The 18,628-nt window shown below is 39.5% G+C and overlaps 1 protein-coding gene across 1 annotated transcript in view; it reads right to left on the reverse strand.

Annotated features, from left to right (window-relative positions):
- MTCL3 (MTCL family member 3) overlaps window positions 1-17,909 on the reverse strand; it is a 65,855-nt gene extending 47,946 nt beyond the window's left edge. Inside the window, exons 1-4 of the mRNA XM_039881041.1 lie at window positions 17,508-17,909; window positions 14,443-15,644; window positions 13,766-13,990; window positions 11,824-11,982 (exon numbers count right to left, since the gene is read on the reverse strand). Coding sequence (XP_039736975.1) covers window positions 11,824-11,982; window positions 13,766-13,990; window positions 14,443-15,549 — 1,491 coding nt within the window. The 5' untranslated portion in view covers window positions 15,550-15,644; window positions 17,508-17,909. The remainder of the gene's footprint in view (window positions 1-11,823; window positions 11,983-13,765; window positions 13,991-14,442; window positions 15,645-17,507) is intronic.
- Between the last annotated feature and the right edge of the window lie 719 nt (window positions 17,910-18,628).

The following is an 18,628-nucleotide window of genomic DNA, read 5'->3' on the forward strand; positions in this document are numbered from 1 at the left end:
GAAATTCACAGAGGACACTCTAAGTTCTGAAGAATAGGTTGTTGTTCGGAATAAGAAAACTCACCAAGGATGCTAAAATTCAACACGACAATTAAATTTTGCACTGGAGTCTTTAAAAAGCACAACAGACATGGCAGAACATTAATTCAATGATATTGAGAGCAAACTTAAATTGTCCAAGGACACAGGTGGAAAGGATAAAAAGAAAGTGAAAGGACGAGAAGACAGTAATGAGTAGTACAAAGTGAAGAAAATCCTAAGAAAAAGTAGTTTGTAGTGATTATCAAGCCTGTACTATAAGAAAGCTCCTCTGAGATAATAAAAAAATGTTAAATTTCAGATGAAAGAGTCTATGAGTCTGAACATACTATAAACAAAGACCATCATCTAGATATGTCTTGGCAATATTTTTGAACTGGTTATTCTCCTTTATCTACCGAAATGCACCTTCTCTGCCCTGCTCTGTGCTTCAGAAGGCTGACCTCTATGTAGTGTTTTACCCAGGCCCCCTTCCCTACCAGTTGTCTTCTAGTTGGGTTTGGTCAGTAGAAGGCCCTGGTAGACATGCTAAAGGATGAAGGGTAGGAGAAAAGATAGTTCAGGGTATTTCTCCTCACTTCCTTGCTTTTTCAACACTGTAGCAATAACTAAGACCTCTCCAAAAGACAGCTCCCATTGGGTGCACCCTTCTCCAGAGTTCCAGCTTTCACTGGCTCCTGAAACACTATTTCCTCAGCAGTGTTTTCATTTCTAAAGGTGGTGACAGTTTCCAAGTATAGCTAATCTTCTCTGAATGCCTCACTGGCCCAAATTAAGAGTATGTTCCCTTAACCCTGCCCACACCACTGTGAGTAATTGATCCATGTAGGGTGAAATTTATTTCCAACTGGAGGACCCTGATACAAAGTGTAAAGAAAAATATCGATATCTATCTATCTATCTATCTATCTATCTATCTATCTATCTATCATCATCATCATCTAAATAAATTTGATCTACAAAGAAATCAAAGTCAGACTGATCTCACACTTCACTGCAAAACAAATGCCAGAAGCTAATGGAATAAAATACATAATGTTAGAAGAAAAATTTTTGACTCAATAATTCCATTCTGCCATTCTTGTGTCAATCAAATGCTATTTTCAAAAATTCGAAGGCTCAAAAAATATAATATATACAAACTTTTCCTGAAAAAAGTTAAAAGCATTATAATTAATGAAAGATTATTTAAAATCGAGGTCTCAGAAATGTAGAAGTTGTGATTTAAAATTATTGGCAATATAAATTGAAATTGTTTGAATATACAGAATTGTTTATAGGACTATATATTTATATATGAGGCATAAGGTACTCTTTAAATTGAAACTATGTACTATAACAATGAATAATTTAATAGTAAAAATCTTAGCTATTTAATCTCATATTAAATAACAAAGACAAGACAGTAAATCACAGGGTTATACTACCAAAAAAATTCTTAATTCCTTGTTTCATTCTTGATCTTGGTAATTGCAAAAACTGTGAATTATACATGTATTACAAAAAAAAAAATCTTACAATAAACACTAGTAGAATCAAAAATAGGATAACTACTTTCCAAATCATTTCAAAACATAATTATTCTAATTTAAATCTAGCCATACTTCTAAATAACTGAATTCCAACAGCTGTATTTTATCTTTGAAAGATATACATTCCGTATAACAGATCCTCCTAAATACACATAGATGGCTACTGCTTGATAAAGTTCTATGAAAATCCCTTCTTCCATGTGTAAGGAGGCAGTGGATACAAACATATACCAACATATTAGTAGCTCATTTTGTACTTGAATATAATAATCAATTGTTCTAATTATCTCTATTATTCAAAGTTATTGGCCCAATGTAAGTATAAGAATGCTTACTTTGTGAAGGAAAGAAAAATAATGTAGTTAATTTATTAACCACTTGCCACCATAATTAATTGGTTAGAAAAACTAGGAATAAGTGAGCTAGCCAAAAGATGAATATAGAATAGTTTGAATTTTTAATTTTAAGCTTTTCTGAGTTGAATCATGCTGAATATAAATGGCCCCATTAATTGAAATATATAAGGATAAAATGGAAAATGTCAGGAAAGAAACTAAATGACATCTTTAAATGTCATCTTCAAATGTCATTTACTATCCGGATAAAGATCAGTTTAACTGACCCTGAAATGTAAAAATGGAATTTGAACAGAGATATCAAATAAGTTATTGTGATTGTATTTCCATTAATATGAAATCAAGTCTAAAATCAAGATACTACTGAATTTTCAATTTGGAAAATAGACTTCCTAGTATATAGTGAAATTACTTGTTATATTTACTCAAACATAACAGAAGTATTAGAAAACAAAGGAAACAAATAAATTCTAATTTAAGAAGCTAAAGATAAGCTCTTCTGACAGCAATCACATCTTTTAAAAAATTCTTCTCTTGCCCAAGCATTTATTGATAGTTTTGGTATGTATAACAGTCTCTGTGTATGAATTAAAAATAAATATGGTTTTTAAATTCAGAGAGCACAGAATGTAGATGTGGAGTCAATAAAAGCTACAAAACAATCTAAAGTATCTTGTCCTTTCTCTGTTAAAATGTTGAAGAAGAATATTTATAGAGCAGCAAAGGTAGGAGAAAGACATTTATCCAGACAAATTGACATCATCAGCCCCATAGATGAATGCAGGGTAAGATAGCACAGACAAATTGTCTGCACATCCCGCAAAACATATGCAAATGTCAGTTAATGGATGGTTAAGTAGAAAGAACTAAGGACATGCCTAGTAGAAGAGGGAACAAGACGGGTGAAAGAACATCTTTATGGTGAAGTGAGATGTGAAGCGGAGCTTCAGAGAGTAGACGACACGCATGGGGAAATAGACAGCAAAAATATTTCAAAGGCCTGTCTGCATAAAAGAATTGGAGTCCTAGATAAATCAAAAATTTCAATCTCTTAAATTTCTTTCTAAGAGTGAAGCCTTAATCAGTTAATCTAGAGCTATGTGGTAATAGTAACAACAACATTTGATGTCTATATCAAACCTTACTATTTATAAAGCACTTTTCACACACATCATTTCAAATTATCTTTGTGAATAGAGTGGATAATAAAAATATTTATTTTCCTTTAAAAAGTTACTAAATTGAGAGTCAATTATTAAGAGACCTATCTGAAATAACATAGGTATTAAGTCTGTAAAAAAGGGAAATAGAATCAACAAACATGAAAATAGTTTTCTAGCCCTATGTTTCTAGGTCTATAGATTCCCTTTCTATAAACAGATTTTTAATGTAGGCTTCTCGGCAGTCCTCTCAATGCTTGCTCAGAGCATTCCCATGTGTGGTAGAGGTACAGAACTTGAGATTCTTGGAGTATTGAGGTCACTAAAAAAGGCAGATCATTTGTGGATCAGGAAGGAGATGGAAGTGACCGTGAAAAAGGCAGCCTGAGTCCCTATTTTGAGGCTGTGTAGCACTGGCCAGTGGAGACCATGGGCTTGGAGGCACACAGATGGTTGTGGACCTGGCCTGCTTACTCGTTTTATTAAATATTTCTGAGCCTCCAGTGTTCATCTCTAAAATGAAACTATTAGCAACGTAATTATACATAAAGTACCTGGCACAGTGACTGGCTTATAATTAGCACTAAACACTGGTGGTTATCCAGCAACCACAGCCCCGGGGTCATTTTCCATCTCTCTCTCTAGCCAAATTAACTGCTGAACTGACTGTCCCAAACATTGAAGATTTAAAGCAAATTTAGTTGAATAATCTTTGGGAGTGACAGTATCTGCAGTCTTATCTCATTCTCAAAACCTGCATTTCGCATTTCTCAGCAAAGCACATAGAAGTTAAACTGCAGAACTGGTATCCAAGGTGTCAGAGCTGTCCTCTTGTTCTTGAACTCCTATCCTTACTCTCCTTGCCAGGAAGCCCACAAGACCTGGTTCCAAGGAAGATTTGTTGCTTCTGGGGAATAACTTGGGTTTGAGAGAAGCAAGGTGAAGAACTGGAAGTTTCTAGGAAGTAGCAAAGTCTCGAGAGACCTCAAATCCTGGAAGCGGGTTGAGGCTGGAGTTACTCGTGTACTTCCTTCTCTTTTTGTTTGTGTTGCACTAAGCACGGTGGGGAAAAGCCCTGGTTCTGAGTCAAGTTTCTTGTTTTCTTTGCAAAAGAGGACCTGAAACACCTCTCTTAATGTCCATTCATTGTATCATTCAAAATTATTTGTCGTTCATCAACTTTGTGTCAAGGACCTCTGACTGTTGTGGACACAATGATGAAAAAGTCTCGGTCCTTACTCTCGGGTCCGTACTTATGGTCTAGTACAGGAAAAATATGTATGCAAATGAAAGATGAGATAACAGTGTTATTGTTTTACAGAAGAATGTGGTCTAACTGATACACGCCAGGCACCGAACTGGATGGATGTTGAGGGTGTGACAGTATTTAAAACAGGTATGGGCCCTGTCCTCACAGAGCTGACTGTCGTTAGATAATGTATGTCCAAGTATTCAGTAGAGTGATGCATATGTGTTAACTATTGTCAAAATAAAACGTGTACAAGGCTGCTGTTTATCAAAAAATAATTAACTTAAGGTCAGGAACTACTTCCATAGTGACATTTAACTGTTATGCGTGGTGTGTGTATATATCTATAGATAGATATGGATATAGATATAGACATAGATATATGATCAATAAGTGTTTGCTTTAAAAGCCCGATAAAAGTTTTTGGGTTTTGGCCTCAAGGAAAAGGCTATTTTCGGCCCCCTCTAGGAACAAGGCCCTTCTCAGGCAGCAAGGTTGCTCAGGGTGGAGAGGAGTGGTAGAGAATGTTAATTACTGCTCCTAAAGCCTGAAGGCATAATGTGGACTAGTTACATCACAGCTTCACCCTCAGAATCCCTTAAGGAAGGAACTAGTTCCTCTATGGAGTTTGGTTCTACAGGAAGTTTTTCTCTGTCATGCATACACAGAGCCAATTAACCCCTAAGAGATTCTTATTAGATTGTGGAAATGGAGACTTTCACCTTCAAAAAATATCAGAGAAATCATGAGGGGGATGAAAATAAATTAAATTTCAATAATAACAAAGTACAAATGTTTAGATGCTTAACTGATATCCAACACTCATTAACTAACATGCCACAACCCCTATGGTGAGAGCCTGGCAGCCTTCCAGGGGCAGATTTCACCCTAGAGAACTGTATAGTTAAAGAACCCACCTCAGAGGCTTTCTGCACAAATTAGAATGCCTAGGTACCATCATTTAATACTCTGGTTTATTTCTTATCATAAAAGAAAATGAATTCTGTGGTCATCACAAGATCTCTGTGGCTTAATGTGGATGGCTAAGGCTACACTGAAAGCATGACTCAGATTATTCAGAAATCTCCACTTGTCCTAGCCTAGCACACCACTGGGTCTTCAGTTCTGATTTCTTCACTAAACCAGGCCCTGAACACTGAGCAGTAGCAACTACCAGAAGGCATTGCAAGTGAGTCCCTGTGGTTCAAAACCCTTCAGCAGTGCCCTCAGTGAGTGCAAACGCAGTTTAATGCAACACTCTGATAACTATATCTTTGTATCCTCTGTGGTATCTATATGGCCATACTACAGCAGTTAATAAATTACTGTTCATTAAATATGTGTTGATTGAATAAATAAAAAAGATATAATAATAAAATAATAATAATGAAATGGAATGGCATAGTTGACTATGAATAAAACTTTTTGGGAGAACAGAGATGGACAACTGAAAAAGTAAAAAATGACATTTTTATAGGTACCGTTGAGAGCATTTAGTATAACTTCTGCACTTATGAATAAAGAAAGTGAGGCCTAAAATTTCAAGGTACTTTCTCGAGGTCACAAGGAATGAGAGGTAAGGTTCAAAGCCAATCTGCAGCCTCCCTGATATGCGCTTTCTAAGAAACCATACTCAAATTCACAGCTACCGACAAAGTGCTTTATTTTTATTTTCTGAAAAATTTTAATTCCTAATTTATTGCTTGTAGAGACAAGAACTGACAATTGGTTAGAAGGTTCACCAGTCCATTGGGTGCTATTTAAATAACGTGTTTATAATTGTCAACATTTTGCTGTTAATTAATCTTCTTCATAGTTGCTTTGGAGGCCTCAGAGGAAGCTTCAAGTTTCCTCCATATCTGATCACAGCTAGGAAAGAATTTTTTCATTATTTCTCTCCCTACCTTGATTGCTACTAAACTCAGATCTATTCATAATAATGTACATCCTTGGATTAAATTTGCCTTCATCTTCCCAGAATTCTTACTTGACCAAATTTTTAAAACCTTACTTCAATATTTATGATTAACTGCAAATCATTTCAAATCCCTTTTTATGGCAGGTTCGATAGAGACGTAAAAGACTCTTCAATAATCTGTAGGTAGCATATATTTAAACACAAGAACGCTGCTTATGTCTCAGGGGTGATCACTCAATGTTCAGCCTACAGCCCCAGAACCTCTGTTAAACTGGGAGAGTCCAGGGTTGGAAACTTAACTCCCATAGATATGGTTTATCAGCAAATGCAACAAACCTTTCAATATATGGTGCTTAAATACTTTTTATGAAGCCCACAATGCTGCAAACATCGAAATCAATGGATATTTCAACTGGAAACTGCAACTCAATAGAAGATGCTTAACCAGGTAAAAACTGTATATTTCCAGTGCCTTGCTGTTTTGAGAACATAAAGTCCGAAATTCCAGCCAAGAAAGGAACTGGGATCTAATCAGCTATTTAGGGTGCATTATACTGACATGTATTTTTATCTAAAAATTTGAAGTTTATAATAAAAGTTAAACGTTTCAGAAAATAATCCACCACCAGGGATCTGTGTACTACTTTGCTTTTGCTGGGGCTTGGCATCTCAGTAAAAGAAAACAGCCGCTTATCCAAGACTGAGTCTTGGGGATCACTTCACAGTGCCTGCAACTGCATATGTAATCACACGGAAAAACATCAAACAAAGTTTATAATTCCTAAATAAATACATCTTTAAAAATAAATGGTGACCTCCTGAAAGACAAGCCTTTCTATGCTTGCTTGGCACACTCTTCCTTGTTTTTAATTTAGTCTCTATTATTCCTGCCTATGTTATTCAAGAAAATATTGTCTCTGAAATATTTTGATGCATTTCAAAATATTTATGACAATTTCATTTTAAAATACCACTGACTACTATTCCATTTTCTTTTAAAACTATAAGGAAACTACCAGAACCTGGAGGAAATATTCAAAATGCCAAAGAAATTCTCCATTAAAACTGTCTCTTGAGCTGCTTCTTTGCTATTTTTCACTCATCATTTCTCTTTTGCACTTTATAAACATGTTCTATTAAAGTCAAGTATAGTTACAATCAGTTCTTTATATAAGAAAATAAATAGGTAATTATAATCATGCAGGACAAGCAATTGTTTATTAATGTGTTCTGTAATAGTCTGAGTATACAGATATACTCTGTATAGTAGAGACAAAAAAAAAACAGAGACACTACTATTGAAATTTATAGCATTAATTTTTTTTTCATTCTAGAATGAAAGTTCATGAAAACAGATAAACTATATTCACTAAATACACAGAAAATAAAAATCCCAAGATAGATGGTGCTATTGTAGTAGGCCAGTTGAGAGCCCTCTAGAGCAAAGACCAGGAAAAATTAAGAGAATCATTTTCTTTTGAAACTCTTGGGTGAGGGTGAGGGATGAGACAACACAGAGTACAGACTCTAAAACAAAAAAGATCTAATAAACTGTTCTTATCATTGTCATCTTAGTTAACTTTTTTTCTTTCTGTTTTCAAACGTCTTCTGCTGGTTACTTACTTGCTCAAATGTCTGTTATCAATTCTTCTCCAAGCATCAGACTTTAAAGATGACATGAGAAGACCCCTCTTTTTTAAAGAGCACAGGAGTTTCGAAGCTTTGAAAATAAAGATTCTTCCTACAGCAACAGGACTTCATGAAGGGGAGTGACCCTCAATTAAATGGAGCAAAGACTCACCCTTCACAGATAATGTATTGTATTGTAGAGAGCCTTCTCCAGATCATCACTTTATGCTATTTGTGCATTAACCTGTCCTTGCATTCAAAGAACTAGTCATAGTTCCCATGAAATAGCTTTTACTAAAACCTCTGTCTCTCTGATTGTGATACTGTAAGATAGAATACCATTTTTCCCAGGATACATAAAGGTAAAGGCATTTTTCTACTATAAGAAAGCACACTGCTAGTACATTAATGTTTTATAATCAGGATGAGAATGCCATTAGATTCTAAGGCAGCATCATAAGAGGTCCCTCTTATTTGCAGTTGGCAGAATATCAGCTGTTTCAATACAAGCAATGAACTACAGTAGACTCAACTAATTACCTCCATCCTGTCTCTACTCAACTCTTCTTACCCCCTGGTGCCTACTCCATACTCTCAGGAAGACAAGATAAGCAGATGGATGTGAGCAGGTGTACAGGACTTTGCGCAGCCACCAGCCTTGAGACCAATTGGTTAACACCATTGAAGCCAGTTAAACCTTTAGTAAATGGTTTCCAAACTCCAACAGATGGCCTATTGGTCTCAGCTGTGCTATTCAACATCTATATGACTCTACATAAAAAAACTAAAATCAGAGAGCTGGAGGATTGCTTTTCTCTAATATATTCTATGTAACATTTTATGATTTTACTCCATAACTAGTTTCTTCTCTTCATAATGGAAAGCTTGGCCTGGTTCTATTTTCACCACTGGTTGAATGCCACAAAGGGATAACATGTGGTTATCACTCACCAAGGACTTGAATATGCTTTCATTTTACAACCAAGGAAGCAGATGGTTAACTGAAGCTGTTGCAATCATACAGGGACAAGTCAGCCTTCAAACTCACAGCTTCTACCCTACAAAGTGAGCCGGTTATTATTGAAGCTCAGTTTTAATATTTATCTTCTTGGAGGGTAACAAAACTACCATTATAAACATCTTGTTTAAATGAAACATTTCTGCTTTCTAAACATATTTTTAAACTACTTTTTCTGTTTCTGATACTTTTCTGAACACTAAAGATCAACCTCAAATGATTATGGAACTTTCCTACCAGAATATTTTTTATTTCCCCTTTATTACATTTAGAATCTCTCAGATCTTTATTTTCCACTCTGTTGCCCTTCCTTTCTATTTCTATTTCTCTCCTATCTCATCTTCTCAAACTATATGCACTATTTCAGAGTCTATCTTTTTAATTAAAGGTTACTTTAAAAGCTGATGTGCTACATACCTGCTCCCAAATTCCTTACACTTTTACTGTTGTAGTTTCTAATCAGGGATTAGAAGTTGGCTTTTATTAACTCCAAGGAGACTATGAATTACCCCTTTGGCATGAACACATATACCTACACTGCCTGGTGCTGCAAGAGTGTTTTCCTAATCTAGAATTAGAGCCCTGAAGGAGGAAATAGTCATAGGGAAGGGTATGAGGAACAGAATCAAGGAATGCATCTTTATAGTGATTCTCCTGAAGAAATTCCCAGGTTCCAGCCCTTCTTCCTGGTAGCCAGATTATTTGGGCTTTTATTTTAAGATGGGAGTAGTCTCATCTGCTTGGCTAATGTATAGCTAATCTATAGGCATTTTCTCCTTTCCTGGATACAGGATGAAATTCAGAAAGCTCTTATGCCATTCTTAAGACCCATTTAACAGATACTCACTTGACAAAAATTTACATGATACTGAATCAAATCATAAGCTGTTTCTCTTTTATCCTTGGTAATCAAATGTTGTTTTGACTTTAGTGTTTTTAATTGTATAAACAAAGATTATGGGAGAAGACAAGTGAGGTATGATCATAGAATGGAGCCAATGGGATTGACAACGAACTTTCTTTTTGCTTGCCCATAAGAAGGTATTTAAAGTTACTGTTCTGGGTCGCTTTTTGTCCCCTCGCCGTCTTCCCCCCATTCATATGTTAAAGTATTAATCCCAAGTACCTCAGAATATGACTTTATTTGGATACAGGGTCTTTACATAGGGAATTGAACTACAATGAAGTTATGAGGATGGGCCGTAAGCTAATGTGACTGCTGTCCTTATAAGAAGGGGAAATTTGAACATAGATAGCTACAAGGAGAATGCCATGTGAACATGAAGATAGCCATCTATAAGCCAAAAGGAGAAGCTTAGGACAGATCCTTCCCTCATAGCCCTCAGAAGGAGTCAATCCTGCCAACATTTCTCGCCTAAAGAACTGTGAGAAAATATTGGCTAAGCCACCCAGTTTGCGGTACTACTTTGTTATGGCAGCCCTAGCAAATAAATACAGCTACCTTCTTTATTTTTTTCCTGGAAATAAAACTGAATTTTTGACACACTTTAACTGTGCATTACTGTTGAAGAAACATGTATCTATATTAATTTCATATTTGATCTCTTAACTTTAGGAAAAGATCTATGCTGCTCTTTAATGGTAATGTCCAGGGGTTCATGATTAAAACCATGACCCCTGAAGCTGAATAAACTGAGGCAAGGAGAAGTTAGAGGCCTTTTAAGTTACTCAGTTACCAGTGAAGACAGTCAGTTGCATGGCTCCCAGTCTCTATGATTTTCTACTGTATCGCACAGCTATCCTTAGCTATTAGCCAAAAATTACATATCATTAAAATGTCATGTTAAAAAATGTTTAAAGTCAGGATAATATAAGAATAAGCAGAAACTTAGATCATAAAATAGTTTACCCCGCTCAAACAGTTTTCTACAATTCCTGACACATATCTTAATCAGACTATTGATATTCTCACAATTACATGGTATATATATTTTATACCATTTTGAGATAAGAACAGCAATGGAAAAGCGCAACATCTCACTCAGTCCATGGAAAGATTAAGATTTTTATTTAACTTCTGCAAATTTAAGCAAAGGAAAATGTTCAGAGGACCACATGCCTATTTGGTAATTCTCAATAATAGTTTTTGCAAGTTGCACTGTATACTCAGGCAGTTTTCAAAAAAGAATATTTTAATTCAAGTTGTTACTTATCACAAAGCTAATTATTTCTTGATAGACCTCTTCTGTTTCTTTTCTCTTCTAATTATTTTCTCCAATACCGATTTTGTTCTTTGAGAAGATTCAGGGGAAACATGGCAAAATCTACCCTAAAGGGTAGAACTAAAATGAATTGGTTCAATTTGCAATTAAATAGATTTCAACTCAAAACAAAGAAACCCTTTAAACAGAGGTATGCTGTGATAGCGTTGGCTACTGCACAAGATTTTTTAAGGGTTAGTCACTGGTGATTTTCTAAGCATCTCAACATTTGGAGGCTTTGTTATATGAAAGATTCCAGCAAAGATTAGATTACATAGATTAGATGAGATGAGTGGACTTTATGGCCTTTTTCATTGTTAAAGTCTGTGGTTCTATGAACTCAGGAGTAATTCACACAACTAGTTCTTCCTCTCTAACACAAACTTATTCCTTCATACTGTTGGCACCCTATGAGTTTGGTACAGGTACATTATTTATTTCATTAACACACATTTAGATGACACAGGATAAAATATCAGTCATAGCTCGTATATATCAAGTTAGAAGCAGGGCTGAAGTCAAAACTTTTTCTTTGCTATGGATTTATTACTAGAAACTCATTTATATTACTATATTGAGTGAGAATAACAAACTTTATAATCATAAGAATGGAATTATTTTAATAGTCACATTAGTCCTTAAAATTCTTTTCTAAAGAGCTAAAAATAAATAGCACACCATGAAATAATTGAATACTAACCTCTTTCATTTTTTCCAGTTCATTCTGTAAAGCCTGCTTTGCAATCTCGACTTCTATAAGCTGTTGTCTCAATTTCTCATTTTCATCTTCTGTTGTCGTTCTCTTTTCTTCCACATTTTCTAATTCATGGTGAAGTCTTACAGATACATCCTTTGCAACCTAAATTGAAACGTTTGTAACAAAGTATAATTAAAGACTACAAAATAGGTGGGCTAAAGTTATATTCATATTAAATGTACTAAGAGCTGATAGTTACACAGTGTTTACTGTATACAGACATCATTCCAGATGCTTTATATATAAGCTATTCATATACATAAGCCATTTAATCCTCACAACAATCTCATCAGATAGGTACTATTATTTCTATTTTATAGATGTGAAAACTGAGTCTCAGAGATGTAAATAAGCTCAAGGTCACACAGCTAACAAGTGGCCAGGTATTCTGGCTCTCGACTCTGTTCCTTTAACCTCTACACCACACCATGGTAATAAATGTTCAATTGTGTTTATTACTTATAGAGAAATTTCACATATCTCCTCTAATTTTGCAACAAAACTATGAGGTGGACACTTCTATCACTCATTTTAAAGACTAGAAAAAAAGTTTTCATAAGTGGAGTGTGGGCAATGAATTTTGATCTTGTACTTCCAGATGCTTAGTTTTAGGAAATATTTTAGTCCTTGAGACTGTTTTTTTTTTTAAAAAAAAAATAACAGTGTGCATTTTTGCATCCTTTTTTAGAGATTATCTTGGAAATTTTAGGGTTTGAAAGAAAAGTAGAGCAGTCTAATGTAGTGGCTCAGGACACAGGTTGTGTTTTAGACTGGGTGGGAAGCCAGCTTGGCTACCTACTAGCCAAGTTCCAAAACTGGAGACTGGGCATTTCGCCTCTGTAGAAGATTCAGCTTAGGCACCTGTTAAGTGATGCTATCAATAATCTCTATAAGTTTTTTCCTTGAGAACTAAGTGACATAATAATATATGTAACAATGCTTGCTGCCGTGCCTAGTGCATTGTGAGTACTCAACAAAGGTTAAAAAAGGAAGAAAAAAATAATACAATGACTTTCATAAAATGCTTTTTCAGAACTTACTTTTGAACAAATATAGAATAATTGCACTTGATTTTTATATCTTGAAGTTAATACAATTAAAATTTTATTTGGTTGGTTGTTCAAGGCCATGAAGATTATACTTGTTTTACATCGTCAATAAATCTGCTTACAGTTAAACTGAACTAAACAGAGCACACTTGCCTAAAAAACAAAACAAACAAACAAAAAATGCATTTCAAAGTTGAAAATTTTCCACTGGGGGAGATTCCGAAGCAACTTCACATTAAAAAAGAATGTGGAATGTTTTTTTCCATTTACTTCACTGTCTCTTTACTTCTAAAGGGGTTCTCAAGTTGGACAGAAAGGAAGAGGTCCTGGAAGATGGGGATGGGGACTTGCAGAGAGAAATCTCAACTCTGATATCTTCCCAGTGCTGTTTGTTTCTATACAGGCCTTCAACTCCTCTGGAGGAGTCCTCACTGCATTGCTCTCGAGTGCCTGCCTGATTTCACCTGGCCAGCCCTCACTTGGAAGGCAGATTCTGGAGGCCAGATCAAGGCCAGAGCCTGCGCTCTGCCACACCCTTATTTCTGCCAGGAAAACAGTCGCCCTCCTCCCACCACCTCTGAAGAGCCACAGTTACTCTCCCAGGCGACCCCATAGATCGCGGACTACGCAAGGCCTTCCACACACACTTGATTGTTCAGATCCACCTGTCTGTTTTTCTCCTTCTTCTAGGACTGATATTTTGTGGTCAGAGCTGCGAAACTGCGTGTCTCTAAAGCTCTTTACCAGTCCTCACTGAAGACCTTTCAGCGCAAAGCCCTTGACCAGAGTCCTAACCACTGCCACTGCTGCGCACCCGAACCCCCAGTGCCGCAGACCTTGAGGTCCTGCTCCAGGCTGCGCAACAGCTCCCCGTCGATTTCCCCCGTCTGCGCGTAACGGAGCCTTTTGCGCTCGGCTTTGCGGAGGCGGTACTGCAGGATCCGGCAGTTTTTGTTGGCTCTCTCCAACTCGTGGCGCATTTCCTGCAGTTGACAGGCATCTTCCTCGAAGAAAGTGTCCCTCATCTCGTCCATCTCGGTCCTCAGCTCATCGATCTCGTTCTGAGAAGGTGACAGGCCACCGGTCAAAATTAGCCTCGCCCCACACCCACCCCTCTGACATACACCGTGTACATCTCATCCCAACTCCAAATTCTCAATTTCATTGCCCCCTCTTTAGGAGACTGGAGTGACATAGAACAACTAGAAAAACGGGCCCTCTTTAGGCCTTCTCTAGCTCTCCTTCTAGCTCTTTCCATGAAAATGTGGGACAAACCATGACAATTAGAGAAACGAAGGCCCAGATTTTGATTTACATTAAAACCTAACACTACTAATATTATGCTGTTTTAAATCCGGAAATGGCCTCGGAACCCCCTCCCCTCATTTCCTGTTCGCCACCCTCTTTAAAGCTCCCTAACAGGATAGCAGCCTCTCACCCCTGCGGAGACACGCCCTAATCCAACAAGGCCCACACATCCCCTCCCCCACCCGGTTCCCCCCACCTTCCTCACCTTGAGAGTCTCGTTTTCCTCTCGAAGCTTCTCCATCTCCTCCTGCATTTCTTCCTGCTCCTGGAGCTGCTGCGGGTGCGGCTGAGACGAAGGGGGCGCCGCGGCCTGCATGCCCCCGCCGCTCGCGCTGCCCTCTGCGCTTTGCTGGGGGCCCTCCGCAGCCGCCGCCATTGGGGAAGCGGAAGGGACAGTAAGAGGCTCGCAAATGGCAGAGGCGCCTGAGACCAGGGAGCTGCGGCTGCTGCTGCTGCCGTTCTTAGTGTGCATCTGAGCCGCGGCTGCTGCCGCTGCCGCTGCCGCCCGCTCTTTCTTGAGATGGAACTGGATGAGCTCAGACTGCAGACATCCTTCCTTCCAGTAGCTCCCTCCACCACTGCTGCCGCCCCCCACAACGCCGCTTCCGGAGTTTCTGCTGCCGGGGCCCGGGGTTTTGCCCGCAGAGGAAGAGGATGGCGAAGTAGAGGCCCCCTCCCCGCCGCTGCCACCCCTCTGCTGAGCGCGTACGCCTTTCCCTCGCCAGCCCCTGGGCGGCGGCGGCGGCTGTTGAGGAGCGCCCCCCTCCTTTTCTCCCGAGCCGCCGCCGACTCCTCCTCCTTCTCCACCCCCTCCTCCTCCTTCCCCTAGCGGAGGGGGTTCCCCAAGTTTAGAGGACACAGGCTCTAGCTCCCGGGGCGGCTCCTCCGGTGGGCAAGGCCTCCTGCCGCCCACCGGGGCCAGGGTCGCCGCGGGGGTAGCTTCAGCACCAGCCACGGGCTGGACAGCTCCCGGCACAGCCCCTTTGGGAGCCAGCGGCAACACCTTCTCTGCCCCGCCTCCGCTTCCTCGGGCGCTGGCCGGAGGCGCCGCGCGGCACCCAGTCTTGCTGCCCTGCTGCTGTTGCTGCCACTGCTGCTGCCGAACAGAATTGAGTTTAGTGCTTGCCCCTACTGGAGACCGGGTAGTCGCGGTAGTCTGTCGGACCGTATTGTCCCGCAGTCTAGCGGGTGATTGAGCACGCTGCTGCTTTCTGCTGCTACCCTCCGGGTGCAGGCGAGCCTCGGTGGCAGCGGTGGCGGCAGAAGCTGCGGCTGTGGCAGAGGCAGCGCCTCCCGTCGGTGGCTGACTCATGGCTGTCTAGGAAAAATCTACCGGCTGCAATTTAGAACGGTCCATCATCAGATCATTGTCTTCTCTCCACACCTCCACTGAACTTCCTTTACAATCTGGGACAGAAACAAAAGAAGGAAAGCAAACAGCATGTCTGCATTGTTACAGAGCAAAGGGTGATTTTCCTGTCAAGAAAGCCCTAGAGAATGATGAGATTTGGAAGGCGTTTACCAGAAGCTTTGACTTTAGGAATAAGATGCAGAATTGTCAATTCTCGTTTTGGCCCAGGAAGGCGCTATTTTCATCTCACTCCGCCTCTGTATGATGATCTGAAAGCAGCCGAAATGAACATTTTCAAGGTAGCGAGTTCGGGCAAACGTGAGTCGTGGAGTCAGAAAATAATTGATGGGACGGGAGATTAAAAAAAGAGGATAAGGTCAAGAAGTTTCAGAGGAATAAATGTCCACATGCTAGAGTTGTCAATACTCTGAATTTTTCAACTTTGGTTTTCCTCACCTCTAATCTACATTTTAAAGCCTAATTTGATGGAGAAAGTTTTATTTAGTTAATATTTCCTTGTGAGTTACAGAAAAGGGGTTGTAATGGAGGTTTCTGAAGAAAACTTTCTATGGATAAATGGCACTTTCCCCAAACATCTCTAACCCTTAATGTTGTTCTTGGTTCAAGAAATGCACTCAATTTCCTTTAGACTATGACTAAGAGAAAATGTAAATAATGAAAGACTTTAAATAAACTTCAGTTTCAAGAAAATAATGGCATTAAGAATCATCTATATAGTTTAGTCATCAGTAACTCTAAAAGGATTTTTTAACTTTCGAAAATAATTTTTTAAATACTTTTGAAAAAGTTTATTGGCGGTTCTGCACAATTTCTTAAATAACGGGTGACGACTTTCCTACACTTACCCAAATTTCATAGTTCTTGCAAATCATTTTAAGTGTAATTGCTAGATAGAAAATATAGTTATTCTTAAGAATCTTCTTAGATGATGTATCATAGGCGAAGTTGTAATTTTTAAGTGCCCAGTCCATCCTACGGACCCAAATTCTGAGACAGAACGACCCTGCACCCAAGAAGGCTGGTGCATCCTGACTCATGGAGATAAGATCAACTTCTATTGTGTATTTTTTTCCTCAAAATAAATCCATCACTGGCATTTAAAATCTTGAAAATAGCAAGCCACTGTTTCCTGGATTTTTCTCCCTAGTGATCCAGCTAGCTAGTCAGCAGTCAGTCAAGTGCCTTTTCCTTAGAACTATAATTAATTTCTCATAAAGCACTGAGAGGGCATGACTAGGCAGAAAGTTCTTCTTTAAAGAAAAAAATTCTTCCTATTAGGAGAGGAAATGCTTGACAGTTACTTTACTAGCATTATTCCTGTTACTGTCTAAGTATAGCTTAGCCAATGTTCAGTGATTCTTCATTTTGTAAAGAAATATTACTGGACAGCTCTTTCTCCACCTCCTTTTCTCTTTCTGGGATCTCCTTCCAACTCAGTTTGAAAAATAGTGAACAAAAGAAGACAGGGGAAAAAAAGTTGTTCAACATGTTGTTCCGGAGCCGCATGCTCCTGGAATGTCTGGCCTAATTCATCGGCCGGGGTCACACTAACGTGGACCACACAAACAAGCTATATTGCCAATGCAACCTTATTTTAATTTTGAATTAGACAGAGTCACTCCAGGGCTGAGAACCACCGGAGAACGCTTAATCTCGGCCCCTAGACAGCTCTAACCCAGGAGAAAGCTCAGCTTCCACAATCAAAGGTACCTGGTTGCTGTCGCGTGGTTCTCCCAAAATGACTAGATGCTGTGTCTCTTCAAGGCTTCCCCCGTGGAAATCGCCAACCAAGCAACCCCGGAACGGCCCAAGCCACTTTTAATCTCAAATTTAATCTGCCAATAGACCCACCCCAACTCTCATCCCAATCCCTTTAGAAATCCGGAAGAACTGCTCACTTCTCTGCAGAGGCGATGTTTCGAAGTTGACGCAAATCAATAGCTCTTTTCTTCTAATCTTCTGGCGACCTCAGGGTTTATTCAGTCTTTCAGAGACGAGGAAAGTTTCACTTTATAGTATTGTATGCACGACTTTGGACTCACTCGTCCCAGTTCCACGCCCACTGGATTTCCCCGAACAATGGCGTTAACGCGTGGCCTCTGCGGCCCCCAGAGCGGGTTACTTCTCAGCGGTCCGCGGCTCGGCTGATGCTGTGGCTCGGAACAGGCGAACTCGGGAAGTACCAAGAGGTGCCAGACGCTCCCCGGGAAATGCACTGATATTCATGAGCTGACCTCACCGGACTGGACAAGGGATGGGGCGGGACTGCAAGGAAGGGCAGTGCAGAAATAACCAAAGAGAGGCTACTTTCAAGAGGAAAGAGAAGAAGGCGGGGATGGGGATAGAGTCGGGGGGGGGCAAGAAGACAAAAAGGCCACAGCCACGCCCGTGATGGAAGATCAGTAGCCACGCTCAAAGTCCTTGCCGCACTCCCATATCCCGTACTTGGCAGAAGATTCCAAAACCGCTCGAAATCGGATGCACTGGTTTTCTGCAAAGATTTGTTCCTGGGCTCGATCAATCTCTATCAATTATTTATTTGAGCTCTTTTCTCGGGGAGACGGATGAGAACAGGCTTCCAGGCTTGACTGATGTCTCCTGATGCAGCTGCGAGGCGCTGGCGGACGGCTGCTGGGAGTTCTCTTTGTTCGTTCACTTTAATTCTCAGTCAGGCTCTCCACGCGGTGCACGACGATCCCCACCCCCAACCCAGGCGGAGTCATCAGATGTCGTTTCCACGAGTAGATAATGGTTGCCAGACCCACCGTCTCACAGACAAAGGGTTCTTGTGTTGCCTTGACTAATTTAGGGCAAACCGTGTAAATACTGGTTTACAGAGATCATTTACAGACCTGTTTGCCCTTGGTGCATTTTCCTCTCTACCAAGTTCTAGTTTCTACTGTGAATACAAGGAAAAATTTGTTAGAATCCATAATCTTAATAGTAGTGCATGTGGGTAACAGGAATCTTAATAGTAGTGCATGTGGGTAACAGGAATCATCAAGAGTATATTTATATG

This window comes from Pteropus medius, unplaced genomic scaffold, assembly GCF_902729225.1.
Source record: "Pteropus medius unplaced genomic scaffold, Ma_sr-lr_union100, whole genome shotgun sequence".
Classification (NCBI taxonomy): Eukaryota; Metazoa; Chordata; class Mammalia; order Chiroptera; family Pteropodidae; genus Pteropus; species Pteropus medius.